This window comes from Rhea americana, unplaced genomic scaffold, assembly GCF_003343005.1.
Source record: "Rhea americana isolate MKP2758 unplaced genomic scaffold, rheAme1 scaffold_165, whole genome shotgun sequence".
NCBI classification, from domain to species: Eukaryota; Metazoa; Chordata; class Aves; order Rheiformes; family Rheidae; genus Rhea; species Rhea americana.
The window spans coordinates 2,111,372-2,124,583 of record NW_028185761.1 but is presented as its reverse complement, the minus strand read 5'-3'; the positions used below and the strand labels follow the sequence as shown (position 1 = coordinate 2,124,583).

The following is a 13,212-nucleotide window of genomic DNA, read 5'->3' as shown; positions in this document are numbered from 1 at the left end:
GACACCCTTTGGAGCATGGACACCCTTTGGAGCGTGGGCACCCTTTGGAGCATGGGCACCCTTTGCAGTGTGGACACCCTCTGCAGCACGGACACCCTTTGCAAGATGCCACCTCTTTTGCTCTGCTTTCACCCTACCACCTTTATCTGGTGGCCACGATTCCCACGTAACGAGGGACAGGGTACAGCCAGGCCCTGGCCACCCCTTTGCAGACCACGCTCTTTTTATCGCTCTTGCTGCATCCCCGCAACCACCTCTTTGCTGGTTTGAGAGTCCCCAGCGCCTGCTCCCAACCTGCAAGCGTCGCTTGGGCTTTCCCCCCCCAGTTCCCATGGTCTGCTGGAGCCAGGGCTGGAGCTACCGGCCGGAAAGGGCTGCCGAGATGGGGTGGGGGGGTCCCATTTGCTAACCCTCCTCCCCGCATGCTCTCAACTGGCCCCCCCGCCCCGGCCTCACCTGCCTCCCGCTGGTAGGCRATGAGCTCCCCGTTGGCCAGCGACACGAAAACCTGGTTATCCAGGTACCTGCGGCGAGAAGGGCTTCAGCGTCGCGCTRCCGATGCCCACAGGCGGCGGGATCTTCCCGGCCCGGAGAGCCCGGCACCGCGCTTACAAGATGCACATGACGGCGGCGGCGTGCTGCATCTTCATGCTGTTCTTCCGGTTGCGGATGTTGTCCGAGGACTGGTACACGTGGATGCTGGGGACGCAAGAGCGGGAGAGCGGCGCTGAGCGTCTTCCCGTGGTCCCCCAACCGCCCCCCCCAAACCCGGCTCGCCAGCCCGCCGCGCGCCGCCGCACCAGCCGTCCTCGGTGCCCAGCCACATGGAGCTCTGGTGGGCCTCGGGGTCGAGGCTCAGCAGCTCCTCCAGGCTGCCCCGCGTGAAGGAGCCGCGGCTGGAGCGCCGCACGGCCCGTCCGTCCACGGGGCTCTCGCCGGGCCCGCCGGGGCCGAAGGGGCCCGCCAGGGCCAGGAAGGTGGGCTCCTGCTCCTCCTCCGAGCTCGTGGTCTCCACCGCCGCCGCCTCCTTGCAGCTTGGCAGCTCTTCGTCTGGTGGAGGAGGAGGAAGAGGTGAGGCGAGATGGAGCAGGCGCTGTTTCACGCCCGGACCGCCCCAAAGCAGGTTCGGCATCCCGGGCATCGGGTCAGAGCCTTCCCGGCTCCTTCCCAGGGCCCTTCCCTGCCTGCGGGCCGACTCACTTCCGAAGCTGGAGGAGATGGTGGAGTGGCTGGCCTGGCTCTGGAGGGTGCCCGAGGGGCTCGGGGAGGACTCGTCGTCCGTGTCGTCGCTGTCGAAAGGCATCAGCTCCCGGTTGGCGCTGTCGAYGGGCTCCGAGAGCTCCAGCGAGGAGCCCGAGATGGAGATGTGCAGGCACTGCTGGGGCCCGGCGTCCTCCGGCTGYGCCGCCGCCTCCGCCGCCGGGCTGGCCAGCGACTCGGGACGCTCCCTGCCGGGAGCAGACACCGCGGGGCAAAACCCGGGGCCTCCTTCGCGCGCCGGGCGCGAGCCGGCCGTGCAGCGGGCCCCCGGCGTCGCCCCGATTTGCAGGGTGATGTCCGTCCCCGGCGGCAGCTACCTGTACGGCCGCTTGAGGCCCGGCACGGAGGCGATGCAGAGGATCCTGGCGGAGCAGACGGCGATGCACGCCTCCACGGTGGGCTCCTTGCGGATGCTCAGCAGGCACACCTGCCCCACGTAGCCGTCGCTGTTGCACACCCAGACCTCGCAGGGGTTCTCCGAGCTGCTGGGACTGGGAGAAGCACAAGAGAACTGGAAGGGGGCAAGAGACAGGGAGAGCTTGGGTCACTGGTGGGCAGCACGGCAGAGCCTTTCCCGGCACCCCCTCCCCGTGCTGCCCACAAGACCCGCGCTCCCCCCCTCGCAACGTGGGTATGAGCCATGTGAAGAGCCTACGGGGCTTGAAACTTGGATTTTGGGAAGTGCTGGGGGGCTGCTCCTCCATGGCACCGGGCACAGCYGGATGCTTAAATCCGCTGAGAGTGGAAACAGGGACCAGCGGCCAAGTACCTGCATCCCGCTCCGCGTCTTCATGATGGGRATGGCCTTGAGGAACTCTGGGTCCAGGCAGTTTTTGCTGGATGCTGGGAGTATAAAATAAGAGCTGAGAAGGACAGGGTGGAGAGGAGGTGGTGAAGCAGAGGCACCCGTGGGCTCTGCAGACGGGCGAGCRACACAGCCACGTCCATGGTGTGAGCGGCTGCCCCAGGATGCCACCAGCCGCTCGGCGGTGGGTGCAGAGCAGCACGCGATGGCTTTCGGGTGCTTTTTCCTCCCCACGTCCCCAGCCCTTGTGGGAGGCTGGCCCTGGGAGCGGGCACCCGCCGTTACCCAGCTTCTTCTTGGCGTCCTCGAAGGCCTGCTCAAAGCTTTGCCGGGCATCAGGGTTGGGGAACTCGAAGACGAAGGACTCAGTGCCTTCGGCCTTGGTGGTGGTGAGCTCCACTTTGTTGGGGGGAAAGGACATGCTGAAGGACAGCGACTGCTTCTCAGCCAGCTCCCGGTGTATGGCAGCCATCAGGTCCTTGATGACATCATCCAGATTCTGCGCAGAGGGACAGCAGTTTGGCTCCGAAGGACAGCCAAGATAGGAGGACAGAGGAGACAGGTCCACCACCATGGTGTTGCCCGCACCCCTCCCCACTCATATGCTGAGTGCCCAGACCCCAAGCATCCTTTTGAGACTGCCCCAAATCTTCTCTGTTCTCAGAACTGGTGGCATTGGGGTCCTTTGGGGCTATTGGCATTGGGGTCCTTCAAAGCTTGTGGCCTTGGGGTCCTCTGAAGACAGTCATGGCCAATAGCCCATCCCCGGGTGAAAACCCATCTTGTCCACGCAGATGTCCATCTTGTCCAGGCAGATGGGATCAGCTAAACCCTGCTTTTGCTCTGATACATGGCCAGGAAAGGGGCTGCCCAAATCTACTGCCTTCTTCATCCTGCTGAGAGCCCCCCAGGGCAGGGAATGGCTTTTCCCAGTGGGGCTCTGATGGCATCTAGCGCCTCCCTATGATGGTAACAAAATTCCAGTCCAAAATGTCCCATGTGACAGGAGAAGAGGCAATGGGCAGAAATTGAAGCATAGGAAGTTCTGCCTGAACATGAGGGGGAATTTCTTCACTGTGAGAGTGACCGAGCACTGAAACAGGTTGCCCCGAGAGGTGGTGGAGTCTCCTCTGGAGATCTTCAAGGCCCGCCTGGATGCAATCCTGTGCAACATGCTCTAGGTGACCCYGCTTGAGCAGGGAGGTTGGACTGGATGGTCTCCAGAGGTCCCTTCCAACCTTACTGGTTCTATGATTCTATTCTATGATCACTTAAAAGCTGGCCAGCAAAGGCAAAAAGGCAGGGTTTGATGGCACTGAACAAGGTAAGAGGCTCTTTCCCTTCTTGGTGCTGGATAAAATGCATGGACACCGTCAGTCCAGCCTGGTCAGATGCTAAGGAGCATCAGCACATGTCTAACAAAAGTGCTTTTCTCCTAAATATTAGGCACTCAAGCTAACTGGAGGGATGGAGAGAGACATGGAGCAACTGGCCGAGACCCTGCTGTGTGGCCACATCTCAGACAGAGTGCAGAGGGACCCAATGCAGGCGGGTTCCTGGATCAGGTCCACCTGGCCCCCACCCGGAGTGTGCAGGAGAAGACATYGAGCCCTGGCACCCTCACCTGGTGTGGGAAGCTGAGGCCCTCTGAGAGCTTGCTCACTTGGCCCAGCGTGTTGAGGTCCTCGTCCAGGCGGCAGATGCTCTTCTGGATGCTCTCGCGGTTGGTGGCTTGCGAGGCACCTGCGCAGTGAGATAAGGTCCCTGGGCCTCTCCTTCTACCCTCTTCCTGCTCCTCACCCGAGTGGGGCGGCGAGCGCTGGGATTTTGGGGGGTGCAGCTGGCAGGCAGTGGTGGTGACAGACCTTTGACGATGTCCACGTCCTCCAAGGGCAACTTCCAGAGCAGCTTGTACTTGCTGGTCGTGTCTATCACGCTGGCTGCCGTATACCTGTGAGGCAAGGGCCAGCTGAGTGCCATAGCGTGGCCCAAGGCTTACACCGAGGTTTTATCCCTGCCAGCTTAGAAGTGGTCCTGGAGTGGAGGACACGAGGAGGGACAGCCCTAATGGCTTGAACCGAGCTGCCATCGGAGTGGGCAGCAGAGTGGGATGCTCCGGACGGATGCCCCCTGGCAATGAGAGACACGGCTGGCAGCACTCACAGGCTCATGGAGCTGCGGCGGAGGGAGCCCGACTTGCGCTTCAGYGTGGTGCACACGAGGAGGTCCGTGAAGAGGAAGAACGAGCGGTCCTTCTTGCCACCCACTGCCTTCTGCAGAGCAACGGCGAGAAACAGGGCAGGGGTTAGCGGCTATGCTAGGTCTCCTGCTCCAGTTTCCCCAGCTCTGTAGCTGGTGCTCGTGAGCCACACCTGGACTCAGCCCAACAAGTTGGGACATGAATGAAGCACTTTGGGCAGAGGAAGGATGGAGAAGATGGCAATAAACCACTGTTCATCCTCAGTGCCACCTCTGTGGTCATTTGGGCCACCTCTCCCTCCGCACACCCATTAATCTGTCCAGTCGTGCATGCATCTATCCACCCTTCCACCACCCAACTGCCTTTCCATCCAGCCAGGACCTTCTCCATGGGGACTCCCAGGACCCCGCATACCACAGTTCACAGCTGTCCACTCCCCAGTGCCACCTCTCCCTGCCATGAAGCAGCCCGGGAACAGACAAACTACCCGGGTGAAGGGGATGAGAAGCGATCTCGTGGGGCACCGGGCTGCTAGCTCTTACCACTTCCACCACCATCTCCTGACGCAGGAACTTCCGTAGTGGGGCCTGGAGCTGTGAAGACAAGGATGCTTGTGAGACACACAGACGTGGGTGCTGCACCCTTGTGTGCCAGGGTGCCCAAGGCTCAGCAAAGTCCCSCTGGGTGATGCAAGTTCCCAAAGCTGGGCTACATCYGGGCCAGTGGGTGATCAGGGCTCRCATTTGGGGCTCCAAAGACCAGCASAGCGCAGAGGGAGTGAGAAGCGGAGATTTTGCTTGGCCCCAAGGTGTGGATGTAATGCTGTGGCAGGTCCCCACGTGTAACAAGGACCCTCCAGCCTCAGCCATAAAGCTCAGAGCCTTCTCCCCCTCCCGACCTTGCTCAGAGGCTCATTAGCCTCCTTGTTACAAGCCCTTCCCGTGGTCCACGTACATCCTCCATGCCTTCAATGTGGGACTCGATCTCCTGCACAATCCGGGCGTTCCTCTCCACCTCCTCGGCGCTCTTCATGCCCTTGTTTATCCTCTCGGCCACCTGCTTGATGTTGCGCTGGGCGTCGATGAGGTAGGGGTGGTCAGGGTGGTCCTCTGGTGTGTGCTTCAGCAGGTCCTGTTCCGAGGATGAGAGTTGGGTGCTCTCCCCCTGGGCCATGTTCAGGAYCTGCACAGCCTGAGATGCTGGTGAGTGCTGTGCCAGCACCCTCTGTCGTGTTTTGGAAGCAAAATCCCAAACTCTCAATTTTGAGGGAAATCAGCCTCAGGCGTGAAACATTTTGCAATGAACCAAGGCAAATCTTGGTGCGCACAGGCCGGCTSGCTGGGCTTCATGTGGGCTGGAGGTTCGGTCACCTCCAGTCTGGGCTTTGCCAAGTGCAAGGAGGCCACCGGTTCCTGAGAGCACGACCCTGAATCGCACAGATGTGGCAAAACACTTGTCCCACCGCCATCAGCCGTGCYTCTGGCCTCAGACACAGGGAAACTGAGGCACGGGGGAGCAGCGGGCTGCTCAGGAGGAAAAGCCCTGTGTACGCTCCTGCCCCAGCCATCGCCCAGCATCGGGGCGAGCCCTGTCGCTATCTGCCGTCTGCCTGACTCCAGCTCACTGCAAGGACCGAGCCAAMGGCTAGAAACATCCCAAGGTCACCCAGCTCCCTAGGTCACCCAGAGAGTCGGTGATGAAGACCCCAAACCGCCCTGTTCTTCGTGGCCAATTTTTAGCTGATGCTGGGAAATCAGAGCTAGCTGGCCCCTGCGAGATCTCCCAGCRTGGCTGCCTTGCCCCAGTGCTGGGCTCTTCCTTCCTGTGCCAAGCCGTGACGTGCTTGTATCCCTAACGTCATCTGGGGCATGGATGTGTCCTCGCGGACGCATCGCAGCAGCTGCTGTGGATTCCCTCCCTCTTCCTCAACCTGGCTGCATTTTGAAGGCGCTGCTGGGATGGCTCTTCGGGAGCTTTCTCAAGTGAGGGAAGGCTCCTGAAACCTGAGGGTTTCCTCAAAAGAGGAAAATCCAGGCCCAGTGGCATGCAGAAGAGAGCCCAAAGCAGCTCCTCTTGCAACCCGGTTCATGTGGCCAGTCAACCCTGGCCATGATCCCGCTTCGAGCCCCTGCACAGATGAGCTGAGCTGGATGGATCTCACCTGTGGCTGCCTGGCACTGCTCTGCCTACCTTCACCAGCAGCTCGTACCGCGGGATCCTCTGCACGGGCTTGATCATCAGGTCGGACAGGGCCTGCTTCTCCTTGTTCTCCCTCATGCTTTGCTGCAAGTTGTCGGGAAGAGAGAAGAACGGGCCCGTTAGTTGGGATGCAGTGAGGAGCCAGCTTGCCCCGGCTGCTTCCAGTCCAGGAGCTGGAGTGATACCAGTTCAGGACCTGGCATGACTCTTTTCCCCATCCCCAGGTTCTTACTAAAATCCCTTCATAATAAAACCAGGAGGATGGGGGAAAAAAATCTCAGTTTGGCCACACATCGCCAACTGATTCCCACAAGCTCCTGCTGTCCTGCAGGCCGGCTGGCACACAGCTCCCTGGTGCTGCAGGGTGCTGCRCTGGCCCCTCTGAACCGAAGGTGCGCATCCAAGGACCTACCTCCAGGAACTTCATAAAGGCTGGCCGGGCTTCCTTGGCGATCCTGACGGCATCCTTGGCRTTGAGGAAGTTATCGATATAGGCTGAGTAGATGTTCACCAGGACATCCTTGGAGAACTGCAAGGAGTGGAGGGGCAGGGTGTGGGAAAGCGGTCCCAAGGGTTAATGGTGGCCGCCTTCTTCGCCGCGAGGATCTGCCCAGGCTCGGCGCCCGGCGAGGGGAGGCCTCTCCCATTGCACACTGAGATTTTTCAGCCCTGACATTTCTGCTCCCGGTGCAGAAATGCAAAGCTGCAGACCCAGTCACTTGCTGCAGCATCTCACTGTTAAGCTAAGCAGACCAAGGGCCTGGAGATCGTCTCTCTCTCTCTCTCTCTCTCTCCAGCTCAGACATGTTTTTTTTCCCATCCTTTAATCATTTTCTTGCTCAGAGACCTTCCCTGCTGGGGCTGCATCCACGCACTCCTGTGCAGAGTGAGCATCTGGTCCCAAAGGGACACCAGGGAGCGCCAGGCTTGGGGGAACACTGGTCATGCTGGACAGGGGGCACAGCTGGGAAGGTCCCAACTGGCTGGCTTGGGAAAGCCTTAAGTCCTTGTTCCCCCCCTCCAAATCCCAGAGCCTGGAATAAATCCTTGACCATAAGGGGGCCAGGGACCACCTAGTCTGACCTGCCCCTCAGCTCCCAGCCACCTCTCATGCTCCTSACGCGCTCCAACAGGATGGGGACAGGGACAAGCAACTGGGGCCAGCTGCTCCTACCGACTGCACGAGGAGGTCGCCCACTTTCTGCTTCTCATGCCAGTTTTGCACGCAGTCATTAATCTGCTCCAGGAACTGCTCATGGTGCTCCAGCAGCTCAGGGATCTGGTCAAAGATCTCATCCACCAGCGAGGGATCACACAGCAGCGAGTTCTCAGGCTGCTTCAGGGGCTTCATGTAACCCTGTGTTGGGGAAACAAAGGGATCCAACTGGAGCCTCAACAGACTTTCTTTCTTTTTTTTTCTTTTTCCCTATGAATTTTTCAACCCAGGTAGATTTTGAGGTCTGCAGCATCCTGCAGCAGGGAGTTCCATGAGTGAACTAGCAGYTGAGTTCCCCAAATCACCCAGGGTCCTCATCCGACCCTGGTGCCACCCATCCACCCCAGGCCCCATGGACCATGGGTACTGGGGCACATGGGGGCCACATGGGCATGGGCAGCAGGCAAGATCCCAGCATGGACACGTTGCATGGGTCCCTGGGCAACGGTTACACAAGAAGCCCCAGAGCATGACCTCCTCTGTCCCCATGTCTCTGGTGGTCTCAAGAGCAGAGATTTTTSGCTGGGCAAGAGGAGAGTTGAGTTACACTCAGTGGCCAGGTGTGACCCAAGCTGCTACGCCAGGATGCTTGTCTGAGATGCTGTTTCCAGCAGAATAAATCAAGCCCCAACTTGAGAAGTCAGCTGGCCATGGCTGCAGTGCCACCAGAACAAAACCCAGGTGATTCTTTCCATGGCCATTACCACCTCCCTGTCATGAGTCTGAGGGCCTTCCAGAGCCAGAGAATGTATTAGGTTGTAGTATTTAAGAGCCACAGGTGGATCTGTCCTGCGCAAACTCAACCCATTCCTCTCCTGAACTCCGTTCAYGCTTCTGGCTTCCACAATGTCCTGGGGTGAGGAGGTCCACAGGAATGCCAGGTTGCGGGCTCTCCAATGAAGACTGCTTTCTTCCCCACATGGGGCAACACAGTGGAGTGGAGCACTGCCCTGGGCAACAGCAGAGCTGGATTTGCAATGGATGTAGGATGAAGATGGTGTCTTCTGTGAGAATCCCTCAAGCCTTGAATGCGTGGATTGGTACCTGGTCCTTCAGGATGCTGTGAAGACCATGGGCTTGCTTGGGTGTTTGGGCAACAAGGTGAGGATGCAATGTGGTTCTGGATGCTCCTGGCCAAGGTGGGTTCTTGCATTGCACTGGCCCAGAGTTACAGCCAAGTACAGACTGAACAGACAGGATCAACCTTGAGCCGCTTCAGACATCTCCCTCTGAGCCAGTGAAACTGTGGACACTGGGAAGGAAGGAATCCCCCTGGAGGATGAGGTTCCTCAGGATAGTGGTGGGTATCTCATGGAGATCCAGCCAATACAGATGGAGTGGGAAACCATGATTAGTTTCATYCCAAAGCAGATGCCTGCAGGCAATCAACAGAATTGCACCCAAAATGTCATCATCTGCATTTACCAGATCTCCATGCTTCTACCTCCAGTGGATACCCCTGGCCATAGACCCTGCATGTTAGTAGGGGCAAATCCTGCCCAAGGATTTTGATCCTGATCTGCTTTGCCTGCCCTGTTGTAGATTGCTCTAGCAGGAGAAGGGCTGTACACTACTTCCCTTCCTTGACAGCAAGGCCATGTCTGGACCATGCATCCCACCTGCTACGAAATTGGGTGATTTCTCCTAAGGATGCTGCTGCAGCACAGTCCAGTGTGGATTCGCCCTCTGCAGCCTGACAGCTGACACCACACAGGGACATCACCATGTGACTTAGGGACTCCCTAGGTGAGAGTCAAGTCCATGCCAAGATCAGTAGAGACACCGTTTGACTCTGAACAAAATACACTTTCCTCCAAAATATGGACTAGAGCCAGGGTCCTCTTGTTGCCTTAAGCCAATGCCTGTGCTAAGACCAGACACCTTTCTCTCTTGCAGCAACATCTGGCAGAGCCATCCTTGCACCTCTGGGTCCACTGCAGAAACAGCCACACTGGGGATTTATTGGGGAAGACACTCACTGAGTGTTCAGGGAAGATGAGAACGTCCCACACCTTCGTGGTTCATCAGCTCATTGGGTGTCTTATGGGCACTGCATTGGTACTGAGTGGACCAGATACTCCTTGCACAGACTATGGTGGACAACAGAGGCATTCGACATGCGTTTCCCTCCCTGGTGGCTGTATGCCTTCAACCAAATTCACCTGCTGCCTGATTTTTTGGCACTTCACCTGCAGAGATGGGTTCTGATAACCCATACCTACATCAACCAAGTGCTGCCCAGTGAAGACCTACTCTGCCAGGACATTCATCTTCAATAACCTTCTGAACATGAGAGGTCCTTCCAGCCTGGCAGTTCCAAGGGATTTTAGAATTGGTTTGGTAAAAAAAGAATCTAAAAAGCTCTCAATCTRTGGCTGCGGCCCACTAGCAGGTGCCTAAGCCGAGCAGAAAATAGGGAAGATGTGGTAACAGGTACCACGAGGAGGAACAGGTCCCCAAGCCCCCAGCAGATGKGGTGGCAAGGTACGACCTTCAGCAGCAACCCAGGAGCTGGAGTGAGGTGCGAGGAAGAGCTTTCTAGGGAAAAAACCCRGGAATCTGCTGGGAGGACAAGCCTGCCTTGCTCTGGGCCGCAGGTGAGAGCGCTTGGATAAATGCCTGCTGGGAACTGCTATGGGAYTGATTTGGGGGGATGAGGTAACCTTCCCCACTCCTGTTCAGCGGTGCCTCTTTCCACGCTGCTCCCACTGCCTGTCCCACGCAGTCCATGATGTCTCTGCCACCCCTTTGGCGCTACTATGGCACCCACAGAAGTACTGAGGTCCGACGTCGAAGGGCCCAAACGTCCCCACTGTCCCTGCCGCGGGGGTCCGGCGTGCTTCCCGCGCTGCCTTGCAGGAACACCCACACCGTAGCTGCCTTCCCACTCCCCCAGAGAAGAAAGTGTCTCCAGTTTAGCGGGGGTGCACGCTTCCCGGCCAGCGGCCACTGCAAGGGGACGTCGGGGCACGCGCTGTGCCACGCGGCTCGGCCCCTCGGCCCCCCACCGGCGTCTTACCTGCATCAAGGTGCGCAAGGACTCCACGTAGGACTGCTCTGTATCTAGGAGCGTCATGATGACGTGTTTCCTCATATCCTGCAAGGAGAGGAAAGCAAGGTGAGACTCGGGGCTGGCGCTGGGGTGTGACGGACAGCAAGCGGCCGGGTGCCGCGCTCTTGCAGGGACACTCACTCGGCTTGGCAACGGCTGCGAGYGACGGCCGTACGCCGGAGGAGCCCGGCTCACGTCCAGCTCCCCTTCGCTCCCTCTCCACCCAAATCGTGGAATCCGGGAGGATTAGGAAGTACATGACACCGACTGCACAGAGCCGCCTGGTTTCCTCCAGCAGCTGGGCGCGTCAGGAGTCCGCCCCGGCTCACAAAGCCCTACATGGGTCGGTGCCGGCTCCCTTCGGGCTCCCCAGCGGCTGAGCTCGGCGCGGCCCCGCGCCCGCCGCGCGCAGAGAGGAGGGCGCTGCGCTCTGGAATTCGCTCCCCGCACGGCTCCCGTGGGCCGCTGACCTCCCCGGCGCAGCGCCGCTGAGACCTCCCGCTCCAGCGCCCGGCCCCTGGGGATGCGGCAGCGCTACCGACGGCGCCTGCTCGGCCCCTGAGCTGCCAGAGTGGTGGGGAGCAGGGGACAGTCCTCCTGCCTGTTCCCACCGACGTGCTGGTTCCCCAAGTGGGGACACCCTGGAGCTAAGCCTAGCCTGCGTCTCACCTCCAGGGCAAGATGCCCCAATGGCCCCAGGTGCAGAAATACCCCAAAGGTCCTGGGATTGGAGATACTCAAACAGCCCTGGGTGCCTGGGACCTTCCAAATGCCCTGGGTACAGCAATGCCCCTTGGGTATGGAGATGCTTCCACGGCCCTGGGTATGGGCACCCTCCCAATGCCCTGCGTACAGCAATGCCCCTTGGGTATGGAGATGCTTCAAGTGCCCTGGATGCAGAGATGCTCAAAGGGCCCTTGTTGCTGTAATGCCCCAAAGGCCCGGGGTGCAGAGATGCTCCAGTGCCCCCAGCTTAGGAGATGCTTCAAGGGCCCTGGATGTAGAGATGCTCCAAAAGCCCTAAGTATGAAGCTCCCCCAAAGGCCTTGGGTGTCGAGATGCTCCAGTGGCCTTTGGCGCAGAGATGCCCCAACAGCTTAGGGATGGAGATGCTCCAACAGAGCATTTCCAATGCCTCCAGTAGAACATCTCCATTACCTTAGCCCTGGGTATGGAGAYGCTCTAAAGACCTTGGGTATGGACATGCTACAAGAACCTTGAGTATAGAGATGTTCCAGGGGCCATGTTTGTGGAAATGCTCCAAGGGGTCTGGGTGTTGGAAAGCCCCACAGGCCCTGGCTGTGGAGACACTYCAATTGTCCTGGGTACAGAAATGTTCTGCTTGGGTTTGGAGGCCCACCAAAGTATGGAGATGGTATGGAGATKCTCCAAGAGCCCTGAGTTTGGAGCTGCTTCAGTGGCCCTGCGTGTGGAGACCTTCCAAAGACCCTGTCTGCAGAGAGGCTCCAAAGACCTTATCTGCTCAGATGCTCCAAAAAGTTTCTGGGTATGGAGACATCCCAAAAGCCCTGGGTGCAAGGTGCTCCAAAGGCCCTGAGTGCAGAGATGCCCCAAAAGTCTTTGGTGCCGAGATGCCCCAGAAGCTCTGGGGGTAGAGACACTCAGCGTCCCCGGATACATCTCCAGGGCGGCTCTGGTGCCCTAGGCAGAAACGCCGGGATCGCGGGACGGGCTCAGCTGGAGGCGCAGGGCTTTCTGCACCCGTCGCTGCTCGCAGCAGGAACGCSGGCCCCGCGAAAGCTCCTTGCAATTACACACGCGTAGTTAGAAAGTTTTACTTAACGTTCAAGCTAAACCCTCCTCGCCGCAGATTCAGGCCGACATCGCCCACGCCGCTCCCCAGGGAGCAACGCGCTCGCTGCCGAACAGCCGCTCGAGCGCTGCAAATCCGCCGCCACGGCGCTGCTCTGGTTTCCTGTCTCTCGGCGAGCCGGGTCCCCCCCCCCCACGGCCCCTGGCCCTTCGCCTCCGTTATCGCTCCCAGATCGCTAATCCCCCCCCATCCATCCATCTCCGCTGGGCTCTGTCTAAACACTGGGCTCCCAGCGCAGGAAGCAGCATCGAAAACCGGACCCAGAGCCGCGCGCGGAGCCCGGCGGAGCCCCGGGTCGGAGCCTCGCTCGGCCGACGGACGGGCCCGTGCCTCAGTTTCCCCACCGCGAGCAGGCCAGCGGAGGCACGAGCCCGCGGCGGGGCCGCGAGAGGGCGAAGACCCCCCACCCCATCCCCGCCCCGTGGGGCGGCTTGCCGCCTCCCCGCTTCGGTTCCCGTCTGCTCTGGCTCCTCTCCCCGTCCTGCTCCCATCCTGCCTCCGCCGCGGCGGTGCCCAGGTGGCGGCGCTGGGGCCGGGCCGCGGGGAGGGGGATACCGCGGGGAACCCCCCCACCCCTGCTCCGCGTCCTCCCCCCGTACCCGAGGGGTTAACAACCCCACGGAGGCATTGCCGGGGGCCAGACGCT

The 13,212-nt window shown here is 59.7% G+C and overlaps 1 protein-coding gene across 1 annotated transcript in view; it reads right to left on the bottom strand.

The window, feature by feature from the left end:
- Window positions 1–115: 115 nt before the first annotated feature.
- Window positions 116–13,212, bottom strand: part of ARHGEF17 (Rho guanine nucleotide exchange factor 17) — a gene marked incomplete at its 5' end in the record, with an annotated part of 26,818 nt that continues 13,721 nt past the window's right edge. The window contains 16 exons of the mRNA XM_085300574.1: window positions 116–524; window positions 613–699; window positions 801–1,050; window positions 1,201–1,448; window positions 1,578–1,771; window positions 2,030–2,103; window positions 2,351–2,564; window positions 3,690–3,808; window positions 3,931–4,016; window positions 4,229–4,338; window positions 4,808–4,858; window positions 5,220–5,396; window positions 6,456–6,548; window positions 6,877–6,993; window positions 7,639–7,821; window positions 10,700–10,777. Coding sequence (XP_085156700.1) covers window positions 143–524; window positions 613–699; window positions 801–1,050; window positions 1,201–1,448; window positions 1,578–1,771; window positions 2,030–2,103; window positions 2,351–2,564; window positions 3,690–3,808; window positions 3,931–4,016; window positions 4,229–4,338; window positions 4,808–4,858; window positions 5,220–5,396; window positions 6,456–6,548; window positions 6,877–6,993; window positions 7,639–7,821; window positions 10,700–10,777 — 2,463 coding nt within the window. The remainder of the gene's footprint in view (window positions 525–612; window positions 700–800; window positions 1,051–1,200; window positions 1,449–1,577; window positions 1,772–2,029; window positions 2,104–2,350; window positions 2,565–3,689; window positions 3,809–3,930; window positions 4,017–4,228; window positions 4,339–4,807; window positions 4,859–5,219; window positions 5,397–6,455; window positions 6,549–6,876; window positions 6,994–7,638; window positions 7,822–10,699; window positions 10,778–13,212) is intronic.